General features: G+C 42.0%; 2 protein-coding genes across 5 annotated transcripts in view; both read left to right on the plus strand.

Moving 5' to 3' along the window:
* The window catches only part of LOC126747189 (serine/threonine-protein phosphatase 4 regulatory subunit 1-like), a 59,515-nt gene that overhangs the window by 21,377 nt on the left and 10,300 nt on the right, over positions 1–27,838 (plus strand). The window contains 1 exon segment of the mRNA XM_050455691.1: positions 19,181–19,284. Coding sequence (XP_050311648.1) covers positions 19,181–19,284 — 104 coding nt within the window.
* Positions 265–1,682, plus strand: LOC126747615 (uncharacterized). 4 transcript variants are annotated; one of them, XM_050456355.1, is made up of 3 exons: positions 265–1,002; positions 1,057–1,136; positions 1,188–1,682. In XM_050456355.1, exons 1-3 carry the CDS (start codon positions 765–767, stop codon positions 1,599–1,601), a joined length of 732 nt encoding a protein of 243 aa, XP_050312312.1. In that variant the 5' UTR covers positions 265–764; the 3' UTR covers positions 1,602–1,682. The 4 variants fall into 4 exon arrangements, with proteins under 4 accessions (XP_050312312.1, XP_050312313.1, XP_050312309.1 ...); XM_050456356.1 differs by having other exon boundaries at positions 268–1,002; positions 1,063–1,136; XM_050456352.1 differs by having other exon boundaries at positions 273–1,002; positions 1,057–1,682.

Here is a 27,838-nt window from a genome sequence, read left to right on the forward strand (position 1 = left end):
AACTTTAAGGATATGTCAAAAACTAATAGTTTTTCAAAAAAGTTTATAGAGATATTCAACGAGCTTTCAACATTTTGCTATCCAGTGCTCTTGAAATAATTTCTCCAACTACTGTAGCAAAGAAGTTACAGGAGATTTTACTAAGCAGCAGTCACAGACTCAACTGCCAGGCTTAAATTTCGAAATATGCTCAAAAAAACCAAGGAGGAGCTTAAAGGTCAGTCCAGAAATGTTTTTTTAATGCCCTACTGCTAATTTCATTCATCTACCTCGAGTAGTTTGCAAGATATTGTGTAGGCACGACCCTCAGTACATACAGAAAAATGCCGCGGCGATACCTACGAGTGCCCGGCGTTTCCTTCGCGAGCTGGTACGTGGGTCGGCCTCGGTGAAATATTGGGGCCCCGTCAAAAGATAATGTACACTTCCTTCGGCTTTTATATCTGTGAAATTTACAATGCCCTTCTCGACACTCGCTCCTATGAATGGAAATTACTATCTTAAGAGTTTATCAAGGTCAGGCGGATGCGGTACCGTGCACACTGGATTTACCTATCTACTACGACTTTAGTACATACCACCGGATCAATGGCTTTAGTCAAATCAAAGTTCACTCCTTGACCCCCCCACCTTACGGCGAGGCGCGGCAATTCGGCCGCAAACGAACGATCCCGAGGCATTTTCAGTGTCGATGCGAACGTGACGCGGCTCGCCGGTTTTATCGCTTGAATTTCGTGTTTGCGTAGTTTGAATTTACCGCCATTATGATGTGGGACAACGATCGCACCCTGTGTTTCATCAAGGAGTTCGAGAAAAGACCGGTGTTATGGAGGAAAACGGATAAGTCGTACTTTAACACGGAGCAAAAGGATCAGGCCTGGAGGGAGATCGGTGAGATTTTCGACGAGAAGGTTGGGGTGCTGAAGAAGAAAATCGACAGTTTGAGGGGCTCGCGTCGCAGGGAGAAACACCGGATTTTGAAGAGGCAACTCGCAGGAAACGGTGCGTATTCGTTTAAATGTTTAGGAGATTGATTTGACGGTTGTATGATGTCAGGTGCAGAACCTTATGTGACCAGATGGTTCGCTTGGGACAGCTTGAAGTTCTTGGACGAGTGGGAGGGTCACACGCCACCGGTGAGTTCCCCCTCGGAGCTGGAAGAGACCTTAAGAACCTCCACATTCCAGGCAAATCCGGAAGAAATCACTATAAAAGATGAGCCAGTAGATCTGGACGAGGGCACTCTAGACTCTTATCTCAGCGATCAGGTAGTGATGACAAATGAACCGGGAAAACGTTCCGACTGGAAACAGGAGAGCAAGCAAGCCCTCGTCGTAATCAAGCCCTCCAGAAAACGAAAATTTTCTGAGCATATTAAAGACGACGAATGTGCCCTCTTTGGGGCATACATAGCGGAAAAATTGAGAAAATTCGACGATAAGACCAGGATCACTTTGCAGCACGACATCCACGGCCTTTTGTTCCAGGCAGAAGTGAAGAATCTAATGGTTCCTCCGCAGATGCAGTGTCCAGACTCCTCGGATTCGGACCACAGTTTCGCCCCCTCGCCTATACCGCCCTCACCTAAGTCAACGAAATAGGTTTTACATGTAAAATTGTCTATGTAATGCATGTATTTATGTAAAATTTTTTTTTTGTTCAATAAATGAAAGTTTATCTTACTGTCTTATTGCCCTACAGTGGGTCAAAGCAGCTGTCACGCCGGAGTTTTAGTGATCTCAAAAAAATTATAGGGATGGTAAATGGAGCTTCAACCTCCCTCTACTCAGCACCATTCAAATCATCTCTCTAGCTAAAACAGCCAAGGAGAAACAGTGAAATTTGTTAGGAAGCATTTTCAAGAGCAACCGTCGGGGTCGAATTTTGAGGATTTCTCAAAAACTAACGGTTTTTTAAAAAAGTTTATAGGGATATTAAATGGACTTCTAACCTTTTGCTACCCAGCGTCATTTAAATTATCTATCTAACTAACGCAACCAAGGAGTTACAGTGATATTTGTTAGCGAGCATTCTCTAAATCAACCTTCGGAGTCGAACTTTGAGGATATCTCAAAAACTAATGGTTTTTCAGAAAAGTTTATAGAGACCTTAGAAGAGCTTTCAGTCTTCTGCTACCCAGCGCCGTTTAAATCATCTCCGTAGCTAAATCAGCCAAGGAGTTACAGTGATATTTGTTAGGGAGCATTCTCTAAATCAACCTTCGGAGTCGAACTTTGAGGATATCTCAAAAACTAATGGTTTTTCAGAAAAGTTTATAGAGACCTTAGAAGAGTTTTCAGTCTTCTGCTACCCAGCGCCGTTTAAATCATCTCCGTAGCTAAAGCAGCCAAGGAGTTACAGTGATATTTGTTAGGGAGCATTCTCGAAAGCAACCTTCGGGGTCGAACTTTGAGGATATCTCAAAAACTAATGGTTTTTCAAAAAAATTTATAGAGACCTTAAAAGGGCTTTCAACCTCCTGCTACCCAGTGCTATTGAAATCATTTCTCCAACTACTGTAGCAAAGAAGTTACAAGCGATTTTACTAAGCAGCAGTCACATACTCAACTGCCGGGCCTAAATTTCGAAAATTGCTCAAAAAATCAAGACGTGAACACCTTTACTAAGAGGTCGTTAGGAGGGGGGAGCATTGAAAATAATGTGGAACGTCGTCGGCACCTTCCTAGAACTTCACGGGTTCGGAATAACAAGGGGGCCGCGCCCCAAACCGACGGGCGGATTCCCAGCAGCAGCAGTAAAAAGCTCAATGGAAATCGGGTGCGTGTCTACGGTTTTATCGGCTCGTAAACTACAAAGTTATATTTAAATGGCCGCAAAACGTACGCGTCGGTATGTTTGTTTGTTTTTCACATACATTCGGATGTAACGGTCGTCGCATGGCTTTAGGACCGATCGTTATCACCCGTTTATGGGTGCATCCGTCCTCCTTCCTCCCTCTATTCTTTCTCACCTCCTCCCGTTAAAATAAAAAAAAATCGGGCCGTTTTAACGCACGCACTGCGTGTGCGTATGTAAATAAAACGCTCGATTTCCACGTGATACCGTTTGAGGTCAACGAATTCATTGAAGAAATTCCTACGGAGATAAGGCGAGCATTTAGGTTCTATTCATAAATTGTACACCGAGGAAATTTATTTTTTAAGGAGTTTTTCTTACGACGAATAATTGTTGTCGATGTACAGAACGATATCGACGGGGCATGACGATGACAGGGTCGCCGATAAACGGGGGACCGCGTTATCCCACACCGAATGTCAACATCGACTTCCTGTTGTTGGAAAAAATAATATTGACGTTGCAGCAGGTTATTGAGTGATTGAGGGGCTAAAGGTTATTGGTACCATTAACTCTGTTTATCAAGTTTTTTTTTTATCAATATTGATGAAGTAATCGAGAAATTGCAATTAGTGTCTGCATTTTTGGCGCCAAACTTGTATCCACTGAATTCTTCACAGTCAGGAAGGCAGAATCTTCCCTTTCAGGTCCTCTGAAGGTTCTTCTTGGGCTTCAAGAGCAGCAGTTTGGGTCTCCTTCAGGGTCCAAGGTGATCTGGTCGAACCACTACTGCATTGAACACCATTGGACTTCAGATTGTTGTAGTATCGATGGAGTACGTCCCTGCGCCTTATTTACCGGTACTATTTGAAATACCATTGCGCTTATATGCATCGGGCAACATACTTTTAAGTATTTGTTTACCGAGATAACGCCTTTTTAGGAGATATACGCCGCGGTATGTGGCACACACATACTTTTAAATTATACTTAGCGGAAAAGTGAATGGTACCATGGTTCTTTGTACCAAAGATTCCTGTGTGCCGAAAACGGCCACTTTTGCACCCCAAAAGGCGTAGAAAAAACAACAGCAACGAACAAATTCATCCGTGCGGTTTTAAAACGGCGTGTCATGCGATAATATTATGGTTTTCATTGTGCCTCGCGGCGGCCATTCATGGGAACGGAAAATTGTTTAAATGGACACGGCATCGGTCATTCTTTTCGCATGAGTAACTCGCCGTCCACTTAGTAATCGACCTTTAAAATTATTGTTATTGTAACAAACAATTTGATGACGTGGCACAGCGAATTTACCAAGCAATTGCGCTTGCACAGCCTGCGAAGGTCTATTCGGTTCGTCTAGGTGGCGATTTTTAACTCTCCCATGCAGCTGAGGTCATTTTTTTACTGCCGAATACCTCAGAGCCAGTCTAGGGTAATCAGGAGTGCCTGGTATAGACACTGAACTGGTCTAAAGACTCTTCAGTCCACTCCAAAGCAACCCAGTTATACTGGGAGGAAGTTAAGGCAGTCTTGGAGTGCCTGGAATAGTCATTTAACTGCTCATTAACTGCTGAAAGCCCTGAAACTTGGGCTCTTGGGAACTGTGGATTTGATGACGTGGCACAGGAATTATTCAGAAATTCTGTCAATATATACCTTACCAATACCATCAGGCAACTGCGCCTGCAAATCTTACGAAAGTCCAGTCGATTCGTCTAAGGGACGATTTTTCTCTCTTCCAGGCAGCTGAGCTAATTTTTTCACTCCAAGCTAATCAGGAACCCCACTTAATGAGTCTAAAATGGCGTATCTGTCTCATGAAGCATCTCACCTCCTCTGGAGAAAATCAATCATACTTAAAGGAAGCTGAGGCGAGCTAGAACTTATTGGAGTGCCTGGTTTAGACCCTTAACTGGCCTAAAAACTTCTCAGTCTACTCTAAAGTAATCCAGTTATGCTCAGAGGAAGTTAAAGCAAGCTTGGAGTGCCTGGAATAGGCCCCTAACTTGTCCTAGCAACTCAGAAGTCTCCATTAAGAGAAAGAATCATAATCAAGTGGATTGGCCCTATAGTTGGAGTGAATTAAAGGATCTCTTGAGCCCTCACATGTTGATCCCCTTATAGGAGCTTTTGCAGGTTCCTTGGAGCGCCTGGGCTAGATCCCTAACTTGTCCTTGCAACTCCAGAAGTATCTATCTATTATAATCAGACGTTGACACTCTCTTTTTTGAAAGCACACTGCTGGAGGGTTAAATAAGGCACATCTCCTCAAAATTTCATGCCTTTAGACTGGCTGGTCTAAGAGAAACACCGAATATCACTGTTGGTGGAGCCTAAGTTTTTTAGACGAAGAGGTTTTTGCTTGGTTTACCTTAATTGCAATAAACATTTTGGAAAATCAGCTTGTACACCCCAGAGCGGTTGTAAAGAGAAATTCCCTGTCGAATTTCAAGTCTTAGGACAATTCGTCTAAGAGGAGCTCTGATAATTGCTGTTGACCGAGTTCAAGTTCGATGGACGAAGAGGTTTTCGCACATTTTATTCCAGTTAGGGTTGGAATTTTTCAAGATACTTTGCGATGGTGCTGAGTGGTTGTATAAAGAACCTTTCTTCCAAATTTCACGTTTCTAGGTTGACCAGTTTATGTAAAATCCTGATTATTGCTTCTGGCTCAGTCTCAAATCTCTAGACGAAGAGGTTTTCCTAGATTTTTTCCTAGTTAGGGTTGGAATTAAAAAAATATATTTTGCACACTACTGAAGTGTTAAATAGGGCACCTATCCACAAAATTTTATGCCTTTAGACTGGCTGGTCTAAGAGAAACTCCAAAATTACTGTCGGTCAAGCCCAAGATCCCTAGATGGGCTACTCCAGGACGTTTTGCATGGTCTTGAGGAGGCTTGGAGTGCCTGGTATAGATGTTTAATTTGTCCCTGCAACTTCAGACCGTCTCTATATAGAGAAAGAATCATAATCAAGTGAGTTGGCGGAGTTGTTGGAGAATCCTCACTGCATAAAGAAAACGACTTAAAAAACCCCTCACATAATCCGAAGTCCGGGCATTTTAATTGAAAACGGGGACAACTTTCATAATATCCGTCGGTTGCGGGAGTAGCAGCGTCTCCTAATATCAATACTCTGGAATCGGGACATGAATTATGCCCCAAATTTCGTTCCCTTCGCTCGCTCCCTCCTTTCGGGTTCGGTTCGGGGAAAGGGTGGGCCCCACTGGGGGGGTGAAGGGATGCCGAATGGAAGAGAGGAAAGACGACGAAGACGAGAAGGAGGAGGAGGAGGTCATCGAACCGGGCGTGTGCCGGTTTATACAGAGCGCCGTCGCGGTCACAGGACCTCTCCCTCTCTCACAGTATTGGAACAGGATGGGCAATCCCGAATGGATTACATATTTTTCGAGCCTGTAACCCGGTTAGACAGTAGCAAAACTAATTAAGGGTCCAACATTGATTTTTTATCGTTTAAGACACCTGTCTAGTGCCCGAAGAAGATGAACGCGGGGTTGTAAAACGTTATTTGATGTATATAAAAAGGTTAGTTCAGACGAGCGAAACCCTCGCGTGATTGTCCGTTCTTTGCACTCTCCAGCAAAAGACGGAGACCGCATTCTTCGAAAAAGGGCCCGGAGGAGGCCCGTCTTCGCGTACCTGGATTACCAGGAACCGTGGCCCCCTTTCAGGTAGAGAGAATTTTGGGATTTATCGACCGTCGATTCTATTTTCAATCCGTTTTCAAGAGTCTTAGACGCCGAAAGAGAATTTCATGATAATCGTGCAGGACCGGAGAGTGATCTCGATTCTCGGAAGAAAAAATCGGTTGTTGTTTTTTTTTCACACGCGAACACTCAAAAGAACCGCTCGTTGAGTCCCTTTCGGAATGTCGACCCTAGCGCGGCTTTTAGGGCGTGTATAAATCATACCGGAGGGCTGTTTTTTGAGAAAAATGTCAATGGGGTTTAAGTATGGAAAGTTCACAGGCACTAAGTCATTTTTTATGTCTCTCCCAGGCGATTGAAACCTTCTATATTTCCCATCACTTAAGTAGTCGATTCTTATAACTTCCAGGCCCTTAGGGGCATTTCTTACGCAACTCAGATCGTAACTCATATATCACAGGCATATTTTTGCACTTTTCAGAATACCAATTCTAAATTTTATATTTTTTCAGCAATTCCACAAAAAATAAAACTTGAAACTAGAAATTGGGGTAAACAGAAAGCGTAGAGAGAGTCAAATAAGAGAGACGTCAAATGATAGCACAGTTCGGAGATCTTATTATTGACACTCGACAGTTAGTAGTCGATGTAGTAATTCAGATCGCAACTTGGAATTCCCAGGCCTATTTCCATATTTTTCGCAGTAATTTTTTGTACTTTTCAGAGTTTTACGGGCATTTCTTATGTCTCCTAGGCATGTAAATTAATTTCTTATAGTTTTCTCAGGGAATTGAAAATTGAATTGAAAAACATTGAAGAGGCAATTCATTGAATATTGAATTGCCTCTTCAGCCATCTTCTGTTTGGGGAAGTTTGCTGTTTTTATTTAAAATATGCAACAATCAAATTGCTGCTTTAGATCTCTTATCAGTTTTGTTTCCTACATCCATACAAGAAGAAACAGTGTATTCTATCTTGATACTACTTATGGCACCAATTTGGCCAAGAAAGAGCCCATATATAGAGCAGCCCACTGGTTTAATGATGTTCAGTTACGGATTGATGTTGATCTGTTTGGTCTCACTAGCTCCAACCACTTCCTTCAATGGCCCTCTAATTCCTTGGCCTAAAATGGCATATTTAGCGAACGCCACTGATTGAGGTGCCGATATGTGAGCACCCAGATCAGTGGCGTGCAGATCGGGGTGACGGGGGGGGCCCCCTCGCCCTCCGGTCGCATTCCGGGACCGTAAGAATGCGGCCGGTGCTCCGATGGGCCCCGCGTTTCCGAGAACTGACCATCGACCAGCGGCAAGTCGACCTCCTCTGTTGTGTGTTTCTCCCTTTTCTTCTTCTTCTTCTTCTTCTTCGTCGTTGTCGTTCGATGGCCGTGCACTTCTTGGTCGATGCCCCCCGATGGAATTTGATGGTGTTTTGACGGCGAGAATCCATTTAACACGAGTTTTCCTTCTCCTATATGTTGAAAGATGACGTGAAGGAGCAGGAGGAGGAGGAGGAGGAATAGGGTCCAGTTTAATCCGGATTAAATGCTATGCTCACTTGATGGTTCAACCGCGGATTAATATAGATAAATGCGTTCTCTCTCGGTTTATCACGCCGGCCTCGGATTAATTAATTTCTTAATGAAAAGTTTATGAATTAAAAATTCTCGGAACCGCTCACATATTTATGGGATTATCGCGGGTTTATCGTGTTAATCGGAGCTTATTGACGTAAATACATTCACGCTTGACCGTTTCTTTCAAAACATGATGCCCGCCCGATTATCGTTAATAAGCTGGGGTGGGCACTTTGGAATAAGCTTTTCTCCTAAGAAGAACAAGAAGAAGTTCTAGTGCTTCTCTAGCTCTGTCATCGAGATAAAATTATCAACCAGACCCATAAAATTGGCTGGCGGCTATAAGGCCTGGGAGACAAAACAAGCCGTAGATCGATCAAAGACGTTTCGGAAGAATGAGAGAAAAAAAAATGAATTTCGAAAAGTTGTTGTGTCTGGCAGGCGGGCGACACCACGACGAAAATAACAACAGATGTGTGTGTATATGCGATAAGCGGCCGAAATAATTCCAGACGAACATATTCAGAAATACACACGGTGGCGAGGCCAGTTTCCACTTTTAAAATTACATTTCACACTCGGTCCCGCTCAGAGAAAACCGTGACGGAAATGCCACACTAATAAACGCCATTCATTAGCGAGCGACTTGCTAATTGCCAAGTGAGCCGCTCGAAGACGAACATTCGCCGTATTATACGCGACGTTTCGTCTTTTGGCAACCATCAATCATCAGCCCCTTCAGGCAAAACTGCCCCCTCCCCCGATACGAAATCCCCAACCATTTGGCACCATGGGAGAGTCTAAAACGGCGCAAAAAGTGTGACGTCAGTATGATGGTGAGGGCAGGTGATCAAATTATAGCATCCGGCGGCGCCCGTCATGTCTTGATGTATTGTGTTGTTGGTAAGTGTATTGACTTGACTGGGTCTTCTTTCGCTCCGTTTTTACGTCAATAACCCTTGATGAGCCAACCCCCGGCCCTCCCACGGGACCTTCGAACGCAACATTCGCTCATCTCGCAATATGCAAATCAAAGAAGCAAAAGCCGACGTTGCACCGTCCGTCCGGTTCTGGGTGGTCCGCCATGAGGTTCGGGCGACAACAATTAACTCGAGTAAATTTCATATTTTGGCAATTCTCTATATTGTCGATTTGGTTGCTACCATTTTTCCCTAAGAGTCATAATTTAACGTCCTGAATAGTACTAGATGTAGCAACAGTAGAAATTATGAAACACCCAATGGTCCACTGCCAACTAAAACAAAAGTAAATGATGCCAAGAAGCTCGGTTATTTTCTGACCACTCCGCGAATCTAAAACCAAGTGGGCTTGAATCGTAGCATCTCTGGAGTGTGACATTTGACAGGAGACTAACTGAAATCGTGGAACGCAGCTGAGTGACGTTATGGCGAGCATTAACGAATAGGCTCTCAGCATTATTCACTCGAAGCAATCCGAAAAAAACGTCTGGATTTGTGGAACCACGATAACGGTGCTTGTTCGTGAATATTTGGTCAAAAACAATACTGCAACGAGGCCTCAGCCTCCACATTCGGCAGACGTGCCTCCGTGTGATTTTTTTCTATTTTCAAAAATTAAGAGAACCTTAAAGGGTCGTCGTTTTGCAAGCATAGATGACGGCTGAAAACTATGCTAAAGATCGATTTTGAGAAATGTTTCGAGGATTTGAAGAACCGTTGACACTCGGTTGTTTTCTGAAGACACCTCGAAGGTAACTCACATTTAATCTAGACCCAAGTGTGTTTAAACCGCAGCGTCTCTAGAGTGTGACATTTGACAGGGAGACTAACTGGTTTCATGGAACGCAGCTGATTGACGTAATGGCGAGCATTAACGAATAGGCTCTCAACATCGTTCACTTGAAACAAACCGAAAAAAACGTCCGGATTTGTGGCACTACGATAATGCTGCTTACATTTCACTTTTTGGCCAAAAACATTACTGCATCGAGGCCTCAGCCTCCACATTCGCTAGAAGTGGCTCCGTGTGACTTTTTTTCTGCAAGACAGCTGAAGGCTATCCCAAAAATCGAATTTGAGAAGTGTTTCGAGGATTTGAAGAAGCGGCCACACTCGGTTATTATCTGACCACACCTCGAATCTAAAACCAAGTGGGGTTGGATCGCAGCATCTCTGAAGTGTGACATTTGACAGGTGGACTCACCAAAATCTTGGAGCGCAGCTGCTTGACGTAAAGGCAAGCATTAACGAATAGGCTCGAGTTGAATTTTGAGTGAGGGTGAAGTGACGAAACGTTATGGTGACATGTAGAGGGTTCTGATCCTAATAATATCCGATGTGACGGTATCGGCAACGTTGTCGGGCGGTCGTCGGCCCCCCGTCTCGGGCGGGCTCGTGTCCCGCCGCCTCAGCCGCCGTTTTTCGTTTGTTTCAGTCGTTGTCGACGTTGTTCGTGGGAAAGACGAGCGTAGAGAATACGTAGATAGAGAGCGGCGGTTGGTTGGTTGGTTGGTTTGTGGTGGCGCGAAAACTCACCCTTGAAAACAACCCTCCAAATGTCGTTTGTCCAAGAAAAGTTCTGTCGTACGCGAGTATAGTAGTGCCTGCCGTGCCGAGTTTTTCGGTATTGTGTCAGTGTCAAAAAAAAAAACCCGAAGCTCGTTAGAACAGGATGTGCCTCAAACACTATGGTGAACACGTGCACGAACATCGGGACGGAACAACAGGATGCGACGTCGGATTATTTCCGGTCGCTCCAACACGGGTTTGTGTCGGTTTGCGGGACCGTTGTGACGAGGTAAGACGCTTTTTTCAACATATTTTTCGAACCGCCCGATTTTCCTACGGGTCTGGGGCGAATTTTCAATTTTTCACCCTCAAGAGAGCCAATCCTAGGGCTCCTCAGTGCCGGAGATTCATTTTAAAACGTCTGCTCCCCGTTTCGGAATCGATTAAATCCAGGTTAACGACCCAAACTATACAAACGACGCTCTCAAACTGTAACCTTCACGATTCAGTGACCTTAAAGGGCTCTATCATGGGAATCTTTTAAGGTCTAGTTCACCCAACAAGGAGATGCCGTTTTATTTTAACAATTGACATTAATCACATTCGTAATTACGTCTGTTCACCTCGAGGCGATCAAAACAAAGTTGTATATAGAAGAATTTCGTTCTAATTGACGTTTCATTCATAGGGGCGCATTCTGTTGCGGTGACGCATTAGTTAAAAATTGAGGTTAGCTCCGTAACCGGAAACGAGCGAGAATTCGAACGTTTCCAAGGTGACAAACGAGACGTCCGTTATTTTAATGTTTATGTCTTCGTGCATATGCATTCCGTGTCTTAAAAAGCGCATTAATTGCCACTTAGATCAGGGCCGTATCCATAATTATCGCTCTCGCGCATAATAAACGGCGTGACGACGCAAAACGGACTGGGGGGGCGCCCTATTGCATATCGCGCGACCTTATCTGTTTATATTTATGGAATTTTAATCGGCGGTTAATGTTTTACGTTTGTTGGGAAATTTCTAGCGAGTTAATTCATTAATTGCATGCTTACGTTCCAAATTCCCACTCGAACGAAAGCACACATGAAAGTCCTCCTCTAGTATCCTTCGAGGATCTCCACCCAGAAGGGTCGCAGGAAGATGCACTCTATTTTGACAGTTAGTTAAAGACGCTCGTCACTATTCCTCCCGAAGTGCCTGAAGAAGATACACTTTATTTTGACACTTAAAGAAGGTTTTCTGCGCTTGAAGTCCTGTAACTCGTTAATTAAACGACTGCGCTCTAGCTTTCTTCGAATTTGTCTTAGGAGAATGTTCTCCATAGTTCGTTATGACGACAGTTGATTCAACTTGGGAGGAACGCTCTTGACATAATTACGAGCGTAGACAACTTGCGTGGCATGACAAAAAAAAAAGCGAATTCCGAGACGAAAAAAGGGGGCCAAAAAGAACGCGAAAATTCTTAATTAAAAAAGGAGAAGAACAACGAATGCACATGAAGCAGAGGAGGAGAGACGAGGGACCGTGAGAGCGCTGCGTCCGTTGGAATGCGTTGGAAGTCCCGTTAAGGAGAGGCGACCAAAACATTGGCCCCCTCGGGCCGCGCTGCCCGCGCTCCTTCAGATCGTTGCCCCCCTTTAATTGCGCATTACTGGCATATTTGTCCCCTTGCGAGCGAGCGAGAGGGAAGAGGACTGGAGGAGCGAGAGGTCCGAGAGGAAAAACGGCTACGAAATATGAGCGAGCCCCGCGTCTCGCTTTTTAACGATTGCGATGATGGTGCATTTGTTTTATGTAGATATGAGTGTGTGTGTGTGTGTGTGTGTGTATATGCTGCTACGACTACTACGCCATTCATTAACGGCGTGTTTTTTTTCTCTCTTTTTCTAGGTCTTCACGGCACTCGATAAGATTAAGATGGTCTTTGCTACGCGCCGAAGGCGTTCCAGTTTTTTTTTTTTTTACTCGGATACGGTTGTTTTGATGACAGTTCATTAATGTTTTTGCGCCTAATGGGAGCAATTTTAGAACGCAGTCAAAACATAAAAACGGTCATAACGACCCATATTTCACGGATCAAAACAAATCTATTCGGCGTTTATTGTCGGAGAGATTAAAATGCATTTTTCCCAGAAACGGACGGGCGGGTGGCTTCGAACAAAACAGATTCATAAATCTAAGTGGCCGCCTGTCTGGCCCGAACGGTTTCTCGGAAGGTACAATTATTGATTTAATCGAACCTCACCCTGGGGGGTGGCTAAGAGTCTCGTTTTGTCACTTCGTTTAATCACCCGCCTCCTCCCCCCCCTGCAAGGGATGAATGAGGCGAAGAAGTCTGCGTTCAAGGTTCAACACCGCCGGAAGTGTGACCCCGATATGCGTCGCAACGGTTTCATTTCGAATTAAGAATGTTCCACGTCAAAGTGTCCGTTTAATTTAAAGCCCCAACGGTCCCAGACACGAGCTTAAACTTTATTCTTTCCGAGAAACTGCGATCGTGGGAATTTTTACGTTTTCAAACGTCATTAAACGCAGGTAGAAATGTTCGTGTCGCGTTGCCGCTTGCTTCCAGAGCCGTACCTTAACCATTCCACATTTTTACTCCAAATTGTCACTTGCGTCAATCATATGTTCGCTCCTCGTGTGTATGGCATGACTCCTTCCGGTTGTCACTTGTCAATGAGGCAGACGGACATTTTTCGAGCAAACTTTTGGATTTTGACGCAACGACAGCGAACGCAAACGCAGTTTACGTTTTTTACCTAGCCTAAAACAAATCTAGGGATCCAAATTACAAATAATATTCCGTGTGGGTTTTCGGTATGGCGCGCCAAATGTTGTTATAATACACATATCGCGGCCGGCAGACGTTAGTTCGTTGAACTCGTAAATTTAAATAACCGTGTTGTCCTCAATCGATAACCCGGCCGACTCCACGACGAACGAAACCGGGAGAAACGGGTTACTGGGATCGCAGGGGCTCCCGAAACGGGATTTTAGAGACCAGTTCGAAAAAAAAACACGGGTTAAAAATGAAGGGATGACGGGGACCGGTTGTTGCGAGCCAGACGAGCTTAATTTGCAATTAAAATGGGGTAGCGGTATATGGGTCAAATTTAGCGGTTGGCCCGTGAAAAACGAGTCGAACGGACACGAATCCGGCCTGCGGGGGGGGCTCTGCTACTTAACTAGAGCCAAAGAATGCGAGTCAAAAGCAGTTAGATCGGGCAACCTGGGAGGCCAATTCATGCAACCACTTAATCTGGACTTAAGCCTCATTAACCATTGAATTTATAAGTTCATGGGATACCAAACACTGATCGTCATCGAGAGAGTGCATTGCCTCTCAAGCCCGTCCTTGTCCCTTAGCCGCGTTGCCGCTGGTTTTCTACAGTTGACGCGCAGTTTGTTTACATCCCCGGTTCAGGTATAAAACGCACGGAAATCGATCGGGGGGGTCGGGGTGCGTTAACCCGATCGAAAAAACACCCCTAAAGTGCCCATAGGCGTGCGGCATCCATTCATCCGTGCCGAACTAGTTCAAGTTTGCACCGAAGAAAGGTCGCAATTAACGAAATTAAACGGCGGCAACGTTGCCCGGTTTATATATGTTGTATATGTGTGTGTGCGTGTATACTCGTATGTATAAACCGGTGGAGGAATGCGGGCCTCAGACAGAATCACAACATAGAACAGTCAACAACCTCTCCCGTTCTTTTTACGCCGTAACATACAAACAACAGGGAGGGCAGCGGCGTGCCACCAGAATTTCCCTTCTCGGACGTTTTTTTTGTCAACTGTGATCGTGTCGGGTGATGGGGCAGGCCGCTCGTTCCAGAATTCCGTCCAACGAGTCGCAGATGGGGTCATCGTACCGACCGAGCGGGGAATTCCCGGTATTCCGGACTGGTCGCGGCCTCCCAAAGAGATGACATCTCGTGAGACAATTCCGATTTTTTGACGCTGACGTTGCCCCCTCCCCGGTGGCATCTCGTGCAACCTGTTCGATGATGATGATGATGATGATGGGGTTCGATGATCGAAGGGAATCTCGTTTCTGCGTTAATCTTAGCCTCGTTCGTTAAGTGGAGGATCTCTTATGTTTTACGCATACGTTTGAATAGGGCTTAATTGCCTTCGAAAATTCTGCTCCGATTATGTCATTTGTCATATTGTGGAGCAAAAACATGGAACTTTAAGGGTTACGTCCCACGCAGCGTAAATCGCATTAATCATACGTCGCCTGGGTGGGGCAAATTACCAAATCCTTCTCATACGTACGTACATTGACGTTTAATTAAACACGATTGGGCGGCCTATTTTAATATTAAAGGAACGTTACGTGGTGGTTTTCCCCCATATGCACGCCTAATATATTCCGATTTCTGACCAATGACAGCGTGACTTGCTCTTAACGAGTGGCGGCTAATTTCCGTATATTTGCATTTTACGCCGTATTTATGGTCTTTCGATGACTAGGCGGAAAAATGGCACAATATAGGTTCGGTTGGGCCTCCCAGATTTCCTGATTTGACACTTCTTGATCGCATACACTTTATGACCTGTCGTTGAGGGCAGTGGAGCCCATCTCATCATAAAATCGCCATTGCGACGAACGAAAAAGGTTACGAGAAAACAGATCATGATCCCATTTTGTTGGCCCCGGTTGACGTCAGGCCGGTCATCGTCACGCGTGTTATCTTACCAAAAATGCGCAGTTTTATTCAATGCTAAACACACGCGACGTTGCCGATGGCACCACTTTTTCGGTCAAAAAATTCCAGCAAGAAAATCGACCATAATTTGGTTCTTCGAGCCGGATTTCCCCGTTATAAAACCATCTTAACCGGAGTTCTCAAGGTTCGTTTGGGATAGTTGGTCCTTCGAGCCGCACATTTAAGTCGGATTTTTTTCCGAGTTACTCTTACAAGTGGTGACGGCAACGCGGCTCCGCGATCGCCGAGTTCGCGAAATTTATGCGACGAGACGCCCGCGATTGGCGGACTCGGGGCTCCGCCCCACGGAAACCCACGAAATGGCCGGCCGTCGCCGCGACGCGATCAGGGGGCGCCGGCTCGCACGTGGTCCCTACGGGGCCAAATTCCACAATTCCTTCTTCTTCCCTTCACACCCTCTACTCTTGGGCAAGCAGTTCTAGAACAGATCCGGCTCGAAGGACCATCACAGCACCTTGTATAAATGAATCTCAGAGTTAGATCTGGGGCCACTTTTTAAGCTCCGTTGTTAAAGCCTTGTTGAGGTTCTTGGAAGAATAAGAGCAAAAAGTCATAATTAGGGCAAGCCTATTGTGACAACGTGAGCATATCACTGTGACAGGACAGAGGGGACTTTTCTGGAGCAAGAATGAGGAACGTGTATTAAAATCGAGTTGAAGTTAACTCAAGCCAGAGTTTTATGGGCCCTATGTGTTTTTCTTGCGTAATTTAAATTATTGGTACGTGACATGCATCAGTTCATAACGGTTTTTGGCTCACATGTGAGTTTTCATGCCTAAATCTTAATGAATTTTTCGGCTTCTATACCGCATTTCTTTTCTCCATTACAAAATAACGCATCATGTTAGAATTTCCTTGTGTTAAAAGGCTTGTTTTTAAAGAATTCCCGAAGCTCGGACTTGACAATTGCAATTCTAATTGTCTCGTAACAAAATTGGCTGTTACTCGTCTCCTATTGCAGATATGAGGGTGATTTAGAAAATGCTAGATAGGAAAAGCTAAAGGCACATTTTATATCCTTGAAATTTTCTTGAGAAATCATTAGTTTCAAAGAAATTTCCGGAATTTGGACCCGACAGTTGCAATTCTAATCGTTTCGTAACAAAATTGACTGTAACTCCTCTCCTATTATAGATATGAAGGTGATTTAAATAGTGCTAGATAGGAAAAGCATAAGAGATATTATATATAATTAAAATTAGCTTGAAAAATCATTAGTTTTTAAGAAATTCTAGGAATTTGGACCCGGCTGTTGCAGTTCTGATTGTCTTGTAACAAAATTGATTGTAACTCTTCTCGTACTACAGATATGAAGGTGATTAAAATAGTTTTAGTAAGAAAAGCTTAAGAGTGCATTTTATGTCCCTAAAATTCTGTTGAAAAATAATTAGTTTTTGGGAAATTCCCGGAATTTTGACCCGACAGTTGCAATTCTAATTGTTTCGTAACAAAATTTACTGTAACTCTTCTCCTATTGCCGATATTAGGGTAATTTAAAAAGTATTCGCTAGGAAAAGCCTAAGAGCACATTTTATGCTCCTAACTTTCCTTGAAAAATCTTTAGTTTTTGAGAAATTCCCCGAATTTCGACCTAACAGTTGCGATTCTAATTGTCTCGTAACAAAATTGACTGTAACTCTTCTCCTGTAACACATATGAAGGTGATTAAAGTAGTGTTAGGTACGAAAAGCCTAAGAGTGCATTTTATGTAATTGAAATATCCTTGAGAAGTTATTAGTTTTTGAGAAATTCAAGGAATTCGGACCCTACAGTTGCAATTTGAATTGTCTGGTAACAAAGTTGACTGCAACTCTTTTCCTATTGCAGATTTGAAGGTGATTTAGACAATGTTAGGTAAAAAAAGGACAAGAGTACCTTTTATGTCCTTAAAATTCCCAGAATTCGGATTCGAAAGTTCTACCTCGCAATAAAGTTGACCTATTACAGATATGAAGGTGATTAAACTAGTGATAGGTAAAAAAAGCCTAAGAGTACGTTTTATGCTATTCCAATTTCCTTGAAAACTCGTTATATAATTTTATAATTTAAAGATTTGGCCTCAATAAAATTCGGTGGTGGTGGTATCGTGGTTTGGGGTTGCTTATATATCCAAACATATTAGAAAACGAGATGCTACTTTGGATTTGGTGCTAATAAAGTTGACGTTCTGCTTTTTCCATCCCAAAGCCCAGATCTCAACCCAATCGAGAATTCGTGGGATGAAATTGAGGACACATACTATGTAGCACTATCAGGGATAGTTTGACAGTCATACTCTTCTGGAATTAACTTACTAAGCAATAGACTCTTAAGAGTTTTGTGGTATTTTTGTGACTGGTGATAGCTGACATATCTTGTTAGGAAGAGACGAAGAAAATGTCATGGTAAAGCTAAAGCTGCCTTAAACTTGACTAAAGTTAAGTTGGAGCTGGTTAGGAGGTATTTATGTGTCACCATATGTCTGAAAGCCGGAGACTCGCTGGCATGTCCGTCTCTCTAATGGCAGTGACAATAAAGAAATTCCAGTTATGTTAACGAGAACAATTTTCAAAGTAAAATTCCGCGGCAGGTGCAGAATAATAATAATTCCAAACCTGTTAGGCTGACCGTTTAGCATACATATTATAGTTGTAGATGCCTTTCGGATTATTTAAATATTTCTCGCTACAAGACACTTCGTATACGCCCAGGTGCCCGGTAGACAGGAAAACCAACTGTAAACCGAATACCCGGGTGACGTCAATGTCAACTTCGGTTCTTCGAATGATTATTTTGCACTTTCGTAGTGTGCAAACAATCGATTCCGTTCGGGGAAAAGGCGGTCAAGGCGATCGCGTTACTTTTCATCAGAAATTTTCTCCCTTGCTGGATGATCCCCACGTTCGAATTCCTTCATGGGCTTAATGCGCCCCTGTCTCTACTTCTTCATTCATTCCAACATTTCCAAGAACCAGACCCGCGAGTTACAAACAAACCGTCGTGCGGTAGGTAAAGCCGCGAGAGGGGCACACGAGAAGGGGGAGGAAGTACCCTACGCCCCATCTTCGGAGACCATCAAGTACCACGCCAATCAGAGCCCGCCAAAAGTTCGGGTGGGCCCCTCTCTCTTTCTTTCTCTCTCTCTCTCTCGCCGGTGATGCTGTCGATGATGCTCACCTCACGTTCCACTCTCATCAGTTCCCGCCAAAATCGTGGTGGTACTACTTACGTACGCTTGTGTAGCTCGGTGTGATCGTTTACGCGAACCACGTGGGTTTTCTCAGTGCTTTTCCGAGGATTTTCACAACCCCCATGCTGCCACGAGATGCAAATGGTGAGTTTTCATTAGTGGTGATTTGGAAATGTTGGGGTTTTTTGGAGAACCGACGCCACGCACCCCAGATTAAGATGGCGGGCGTGGCATAGTGACGCGTTTGGTTTTTTAGAGGGATTATCGTGAGAACTCCTCAAATACTCTTAGGGAAACAGCTATACCACTATCAATTCCTATTCTGATTGGCAAAAATCAATCGTCTCTCTGGGAGGGTCTGCACCTCAATGCCAAACGACTTATCATCAAAAAAAAACGTATTTTTTAAAGGCAGATATCAGCCGCCTTAATGAGCATTTAAAATTCAAAGAACCGACTCTGACCTTACTTAACTGCCTTCACGATTCCCCGTAAATCATTAAATATTAAATATTCCGCTAATTAGAAATTATAATGGCTCGCGAAACACGATTATCGTGTGTGAGAAGTGGGGAGGGCTGGGGACTAACCGAAATGTGAAACGGAAAAAACTCACTCATTAGAAAAATTCTTTTGTGAGTCAGGTTTTCCGAGAAGGTTAACCAGGATCAAACCACAACGCCAGCATTAGGTGCAAAGTCCATTTTGAGTATAATTTTTTTTCTGTTTCAGGCCCAATGTCCCAAATACGGTCCTGCACGTGTTCCGGAACGCCCCCGCGGACCTCATTACAAAGGAACTTCCGGATATCATGAATCTTTTAACTAATATGCAAAGTAAGTATCTTCTTAGTAGTGGTGTACGTTTACATTTACGCATTTGCCCTTCTAACCTCACCATTAGCGGTACGTTCAAAACTGTCACTCAAAATTCGTCTTTCTTGCTTGCTCTATCAACTGTCGAGTAAAAATTGATTGTCCTGCGTTCCAAATTGTGTCCACATATTCCTAATAACAGATTTCCTCAATATCTCTTCTATCAACGAATAAATCCTAACCTCCAATTTAAAATAGCCCCACATTGGCGCGATTCTTTTGAACACAAAACAAAAACATATAGAGAAGTGGCGTTACACACAAACTGATCGCAGACAAATGTGCTAGCGCCCTCTCTGTCGTAACTAACTTAACAGTTTGAAAGCCAATCAGATCAATTAAAATGGCAGAAAGACGTGGCAAAATTAGGGCGGGAAAATTAAACTTCATTTAATAAGAAACTGCATAATTTCATTATTTAATCGCAAGCAAACGTCTAATCGAAAAACTTTTCAACTTTATTTTACATGTCTAAATGAGTTAGTGTACTGCAATAATCAGTAAAAATTTCATAATGGGAGTAAAACAATGTTTTTCTTTAATACATTTATTATTTAATTTTCCAAATAAATAATTACTTCAAATAATATACAATAATTTATTTTCTTATTAATATAGACTTACACTTGGGCTTATAATATCACTATTTTACTATTACAAACATAGATCATGATTAAAAAAATTACAAAACAATATATATAGCTGCAATACAAAATAAAATTTATAATAACCCTTATTCTTATCCATTCTCGGTGCTCAGCTCTTTTAGTCTCTATACCTCTGTCTCAGTAAACGCAGGAAGTATGAAATATATTTAATACATAGGCAGTGTAAACCTTATAAAATAATAAAAAACAAATATGCATTCTAGTGTAAAGCCAGCAGTATGAGCGTTATTAAAATTTATTGGAAAGAAGTGATCAGAACAAATTCTATAGCTCCTACAAGCCTTACTAAAATTCACATTGCATATCTCACTCCATATTGTTCTTGTGAAATTGAAAAACAAACTCAAATGATGTTTTATCAGTCAATGTCACTTCTGTCAGCTCCCTGTCAATTTCGCCAAGCAAGATGGCCGACATACGATTCCCATCCCCATTCTACAAGCTTTATACATCTGAGCTCTTGAAATGCCGCATTTGCCAGCCTCCTAGTGGTTTGACTTATCATTAATTGTTATAGCACTTTTAAAAATTGGAACAATTTTCTGCATTTTACATGCCTATGCTCATTGTATAAATAAGGACGCGTTAAAAAAACGCTCGGACATATGTATCGATATTTTCAGTTGCACATCACAATATATGTAAATCTATATTTTTTAAATTTATAATTTTCCATTTAGGTCCTGCTTATGTTATCAAACCAACCCAATTTTACTAGCATAATTTGCCTTTGATTCAAAAGTTGCCTTCAGTATAACTTGCTCATGCCTGTATACATGCCCACGCTCATTGTATACAGGTTGGGGACTTGTATCTGGAATAATTTCGATAAAAAATAAATAGAAACGCCTTCAAAAAAAAAACAAGCACACCTTTACTTTGATTTAACTGTACCAAAATAAATAGGTAGTTTTTACTCAATAAATGGTGCACGTGCCCCCTCCTTCTTGGTAGGGCTATTTACGACTTTTAGGCCTGCGATAGGCGTCAAATTTATCCCGTTTCCCGTGTGTATGTGAGTGTGTGTGTACGTCGAAAATAGCCCGATTTAATCCAAAAGTGCTGCGGAATGCCCGCCGCAGGGGGCCCCTGGATCCACGTGCACGTATCCCGACTTCCTGTCAACGCCGGAAACGCATCCCGATTCCAGAAATAAACCTCCTGACGGCGACCATATGGCGTTTTCCCTTTACTATATTTATTTATTTTTTTCCGGGAATTTCGTTGTCGAAATCTGGAAGAACGTCCCGAAAATTAGTTCGGGGTGGACGTTGTGTAGGCGAGAAGGAATCGATAACGGTGCACCGATAAAAGGGAATCCTGTTTAAATGAGCGGAAAATTGCTAGTAGTTTTCCTGTCGATAATTTCCGTCATAATAAGCGCACTCGGTAAAGGGAGAAAGTAAAAGCGCTTCAAAATATATTGAGCGATCCCGATACAATCAACGTAACGTATCAAATATAAATTTTCCAAGAAATCGAGTCGGTAAACATGTCGCAAGCGTCACCGGTGACGCCTGCAGTTAATCTGATAATAATAATTTCGTTATTTTTCTTTTATCGGCATTTTATTTCGTGTGTTTGTAAAACATTTAAATCTGGCGCCAGACTTCCACTTAAAAAAACGCTTTGGGTGCCCCCAGACGGTTAAGACGACTGTCAAAGGTCTTCGCAAGGTCCTAATATTGAATACAGATTTCTATAAAATCAGTTAATCTCATAATTTCATTATTTATCTTTTATCGGCATTTTATTTTGAGTGTTTGTAAAAGATTCAAATCTGGCGCCAGACTTCCAGTTAAAAAACGCTTTGGGTGTCCCCTGACGGTTAAGACAACTGTCAAACGTCTTCGCAAGGTCCCAATATTGAACACAGATTTCTATAAAATCAGTTAATCTGTTAATAATTTCGTTATTTGTCGTTTATCAGCAGTTTATTGTGTGTGTTTCTAAAATATTGAAATCTGGCGCCAAACATCCGCTTAAAAAAGGCTTTCAGTGTCCCCTGACGGTTAAGACAACTGTCAAACGTCTTCGCAAGGTCCTAATATTGAATACAGATTTCTATAAAATCAGTTAATCTCATAATTTCATTATTTATCTTTTATCGGCATTTTATTTTGGGTGTTTCTAAAACATTCAAATCTGGCGCCAGACTTCCACTTAAAAAACGCTTCGGGTGCCCTCTGACGGTTAAGTCAACTGTCAAACTTCTTCGCAAGGTCCTAATATTACATATAGACTTTTATAAAATCAGTTAATCAGATAATAATTTTAATATTCATCTTTTATCGGTGTGTGTTTATAAAAAATTGAAATCTGACGTTAAACATCCACTTAAAAAACGCTTTGGGTGCCCCTGACGGTTAAGTCAACTGTCAAACGTCTTCGCACGGTCCTAATATTGAATACAGATTTCTATAAAAGGGTGGAAAAGATTTGGCAACCCCTGGGGGGGGGGGGTGATCGATCGTAAAGTTCCGAGGGGTGGCTAAAGGCAGACAACCCCGATTCCGAGGGAAAGGGGGGGAGGCCGGTTTCTTAACACACCACCTACGCCGTTTCACACGCTCCCCAAGAAGGAAATACGTTTAAGGGTTGGGGGGAGGCCATTATGACGCACTTTTCCCCCCCTCTCATAATGGCCACCACCACGGTCCGCTTTAATTCCGCGAATGTGGGCCACACGGTATTTTTATGCCATGACTGTTTTGTTGCCTTTTAATATTCGACTTCCTTAATGAGTCTTTGGCGCCAAATGGCACGTCACACCGTCGATATGCCAGACGCCTAATCGCTCGAGTTTCCTGTGGCCGTGTAATTTTTCATTAAGAGGGGATCCCACCTGGGATTTTTGGTGCGGCAACGAGCCTCTTAGCCTGCACGTGGAGACGACAATTCGCTGCTGAACCGATGAATGGGCAAGATCGATGAATGAACCACTCCGGTCATTAGCGATAATCATTATTATTATTATTATTAATATTATTATTGTTCGTCTAAGCGATTGCGCTCGAACGATTATGGAGTGACGTTCGCAACTTGGTGACGAAGGGGGACTCACATCAAACCGCGCCGCCATTTTGTTGTCCCACTGTGTCGACAAAATGGCGGACGAGGATCAACAGCGTTGTAATTAAATTCGTATTAGGCGGGTCAAGATTTTTGTCCGTTCTTTGCACAGGGGCGGCGCGCTGTTGCCGCTCTGGCAAACTAACGAGAAAGAGAGAGAGAGAGAGAGAAAGAGAGTAAGGATCGTTGGGCGGGTGCTGCGCGCAAAGTTGAATGAAACGGCGAGTACTACGACGCTGGGCGGCCAAACGTTCAACGATCTCGAGACGCACGCGGCTACGACGTTGCCAGATCAAGGCCGCCTAAGGTCAATAATGGACCCTATTTTATTTTTTCCGACCGATTTGTCCTCAGCCTTGTTTACATCCGACTATTAGGCCCTATAGGCACGGGAAAAGTGTAAACAAATCCACTTGACACACTTCCGGACTGTTCACCGAGAACGCTTTTAATCCTGAGTCATCTTTATGGCGAATAAGTGCTTTGAAGGTGCATCACGATGATCCTGAGAAGTTTGGGTGTAGTCATCTGTGTGATCTAAGCGAATGCGTTGCCTTAGGCATGAATTGTTACATTGGGTAACCAGGGGGCACCCAAAACATAACCCCATTCCTTCAAGGGTTCACATTATCTCCTTCAGAGGGCTCTATACCTCCTCAATCATTAGTGCTTGACCGTTATTTCAAATTTGTCCTCATCAGAGGTCTCTAAATCCATCACAGGCTCTCCTGCATTTGATTACCTGACAGACACTCTAATTGCCTGAAGAATATTTTTATTTCTTCCAGGCAATTGTACTCGATTATTGGACGAAGATGAAAATACATTTGATTACCTGTCAGAGAGAGAAAAAAACTCATAATCAGAGGCAAATTGTATTTCTTCCAGGCAGTTGGCCAGAGAGAGAAAGGAGAGGAGAGTGAGACTCTCTAAATTGACTGTCTGGGAGAATATTTTTATTTCTTACAGGCAATTGAGTGTACGCAATTATTGACCATTGGTACCATAGATCCAAGAAAGTCTAAAGATAAGATTAATATATAATTTATAATTATTAATTATAAATTAATATATTGCAATTATTTTTGTTTCTACTAAAAATTGTTTATTTTCTACGAAATTTTCGGTATAAGAAGCTAAAAAAATGGTACTGAAGGTTTATATGCCGATGCATAGATACATTTTTGCATTTTTTCCAATAAAATATAGTAGCACCATATTTATTTTATTAATTCTGTTACAGGGAACTAGGGAAGGGGGAAAGAGGGAATTAAGTTATAAAATGTTGCTCCTAAATAATCTATAAAAATGAAGGTTAATTTGCTAATGATTCTGTGGCAAAGTAAGATTCTTATGCATATTACTTAATTCTGGCACCTTGGAAATGCGTGATTTGTTTTTTTTTAAATATCAGTACTATCCACAAAAGAACATACTTTTTGTACATACATAAAGACGATTCATATGGCTAATATTAGAGTTGCGTAGTAACTCAGTTTAGTGGTAGTTGACCGTTATTTTGAATTTGTCCAGAAATGGGTTATTGCACAGGTTGCCTCCTTATGGCTAGTGAATTCTTGGGTTAGTTCCTTCAAGAGTTCAATTTATCTTCATCAGAGGCGCTGGTGTCTCTAAATCCATTACAGGGCCACCTGACTCTGTTCTATATATGTCCTCAATTATTAGTGGGTGACCGTTATTTTGAATTTGTCTAGAAATAGGTTATTGCGCAGGTTGTCTCCTGATGGCTAGTGAATTCTTAGGTTAGTTCCTTCAAGAGTTCAATTTATCTTCATCAGAGGCGCTGGTGGCTCTAAATCCATTACAGAGCCACCTGAATCTGTTCTATATGTAGTCAATTATTAGTGGTTGGCCGTTATTTTGAATTTGTCCAGAAACGGGTTATTGCGCAGGTTGCCTCCTTATATTATAGTGAATTCTTGGGTTAGTTCCTTCAAGAGTTCAATTTATCATCATCAGAGGCGCTCGTGTCTTTAAAACCATTACAATCCTACCTTAGTCTGTTCCATACCTCCTCAATCATTGGTGCTCGACCGTTATTTTGAATTTGACCAAAAACGGTTTACTGCGCAGGCTGCCTGGAAAAGTGAGGTTAGAGCGTGGGCGTTTTAAGAGGCTCTCGGGCGGAAAATAGCCGCAATAAACGCGGTAAACGTAAAGTTATCCAAATAATAGAGTTCCTTATCTTAATCTGAGGCCGCGATAGACGGAAACGAGGACACCCCGAAAGCGAAAAACGGTCAATACGATGTGGCAACGTGGGGCGGCTATAGCCGGCCGGCGCGTCGCATCAGAGGAGCGTCCGGGGCGCCACCGCGCGGCGGTGCCACGAACCGGTCAATGTACGCAGCATGGCGGGGCGACGCTTGTCGTGTCGCCCGCGTCACTTTAAATATCGGAAAAAAGTGTGAAAATCGACGATTTTTTACGGGAAACCGGTGTGGAAGTGTGCAGCGAGAGGTGAGCCACAGTTTCGTATAGTTTTCCGACGGTTTCCGGTTTCGCAGGCCGTTTTATTCGGCGTAAGCATTTCCGGTTAACCTGCAAGAGTTGTATTTGGGGGGGCCCCCGATTCAAAATGGTGGAAATACCGCGTGCTTGCTTTCCGTCCGTCCGTCTCCGCTTTTTCGTCGATCGGTCGTTTGAAATGCCCGCGGTCCGTTGACGGGTTTTAGGGATTTTTTGTTTTTTTTTTTAGTGGTTTTTTGGGTCACGTTTTTTAGGGGATTTACGTAATATTTTGGTATTATTTTGACCGGTAATGCGGGCGGCGCGGCCCGGTAATGCCCCTAACGATCCGCGTTCTGATTGGTTCAATTTGAAATTTGCCCGCGAAAATATTCCATATTCATTAGAGTCTTGTATTTTTTGCTTTTTTTAGGTCTTTGGAGCCTTGTAGACTGTTAAAATTAATTGTTTTCTCATAGGCACTGTTTAAATGAAGCTTATAAGTAAAATAGAAAAGATTTTGACCCCAAAAAGCTAATTTTTTTAGGTGAAAAAAACCTAAATTGCCCAAAATTTGAACTTTTTATTTGAATATGGCTTTGAAACTTTGTGGACTGTTATAATTAATGGTTTCCTAACAGGCACTTTTTGAATCAACTTTTTAAGTATATTAGGAGAGATTTTGCCCCCGAAAAGCAAATTTTTTAGGTGAAAAAAAAACGAAAATTGCCCAAAATTTAAACTTTTTATTTGAATATGGCTTTGAAACTTTGTGGACTGTTATAATTAATGATTTCCTAACAGGCACTTTTTGAATCAACTTTCTAAGTGTAATAGAAGAGATTTTTACCCCCAAAAGCTATTTTTTTTAAGTGAAAAAAACCAAAAATTGCCCAAAATTTGGACTTTTTATTTGAATATGGCTTTAAAACTTTGTGGACTGTTATAATTAATGGTTTTCTAACAGGCACTTTTTGAATCAACTTTCTAAGTGTAATAGAAGAGATTTTAACCCTGAAAAGCTAATTTTTTTAGGTGAAAAAAACCAAAATTGTCCAAAATTTGAACTTTTTATTTGAATATGGCTTTGAAACTTTGTGGACTGTTATAATTAATGGTTTTCTAACAGGCACTTTTTAAATCAACTTTCTAAGTGTAATAGAAGAGATTTTAACCCTGAAAAGCTAATTCTTTTAAGTGAAAAAAACCGAAATTGCCAAAATTTGAACTTTTTGTTTGAATATGGCTTTGAAACTTTGTGGGCTCTTATAATTAATGGTTTTCTAACAGGCACTGTTTGAATCAACTTTCTAAGTGTAATAGAAGAGATTTTGACCCTGACAAACTAATTTTTGTTGTCCAAAATTTGGACTTTTTATTTGAATATGTCTTTGAAACTTTGTGGACTATTATAATTAATGGTTTTCTAACAGGCACTTTTTGAATCAACTTTCGAAGTGTAATAGAAGAGATTTTGACCCCCAAAAGCTAATTTTTTTAGGTGAAAAAAACCGAAATTGCCAAAAATTTGAACTTTTTGTTTGAATATGGCTTTGAAACTTTGTGGGCTCTTATAATTAATGGTTTTCTAACAGGCACTGTTTGAATCAACTTTCTAAGTGTAATAGAAGAGATTTTGACCCTGACAAACTAATTTTTTTAAGTGAAAAAAACCGAAATTGTCCAAAATTTGAACTTTTTATTGAATATGGCTTTGAAACTTTGTGGACTGTTATAATTAATGGTTTCCTAACAGGCACTTTTTGAATCAACTTTCTAAGTATAATAGAAGAGATTTTGACCCTGAAGAGCTCATTTTTTTAGGTGAAAAAAACCAAAATTGCCCAAAATTTGAACTTCTTATTTGAATATGGCTTTGAAACTTGTGGCCTGTTATAATTAATGGTTTTCAAACAGGCACTTTTTGAATCAACTTTCTAAGTGTAATAGAAGAGATTTTAACCCTGAAAAGCTATTTTTTTCAAGTGAAAAAACACCAAAATTGCCCAAAATTTGAACTTTTTATTTGAATATCACTTTGAAACTTTGTGGACTGTTATAATTAATGGTTTTCTAACAGGCACTTTTTGAATCAACTTTCTAAGTATAATAGAAGAGATTTTAACCCTGAAAAGCTAATTTTTTTAGATGAAAAAAACCAAAATTGTCCAAAATTTGGACTTTTTATTTGAATATGGCTTTGAAACTTTGTGAGCTGTTATAATTAATGGTTTTCTAACAGGCATTTTTTGAATCAACTTTCTAAGTGTAATAGAAGAGATTTTAACCACTCTCACGAGATGTGT

The sequence above is a fragment of the Anthonomus grandis genome, chromosome 19 (genome assembly GCF_022605725.1).
Source record: "Anthonomus grandis grandis chromosome 19, icAntGran1.3, whole genome shotgun sequence".
NCBI lineage: Eukaryota > Metazoa > Arthropoda > Insecta > Coleoptera > Curculionidae > Anthonomus > Anthonomus grandis.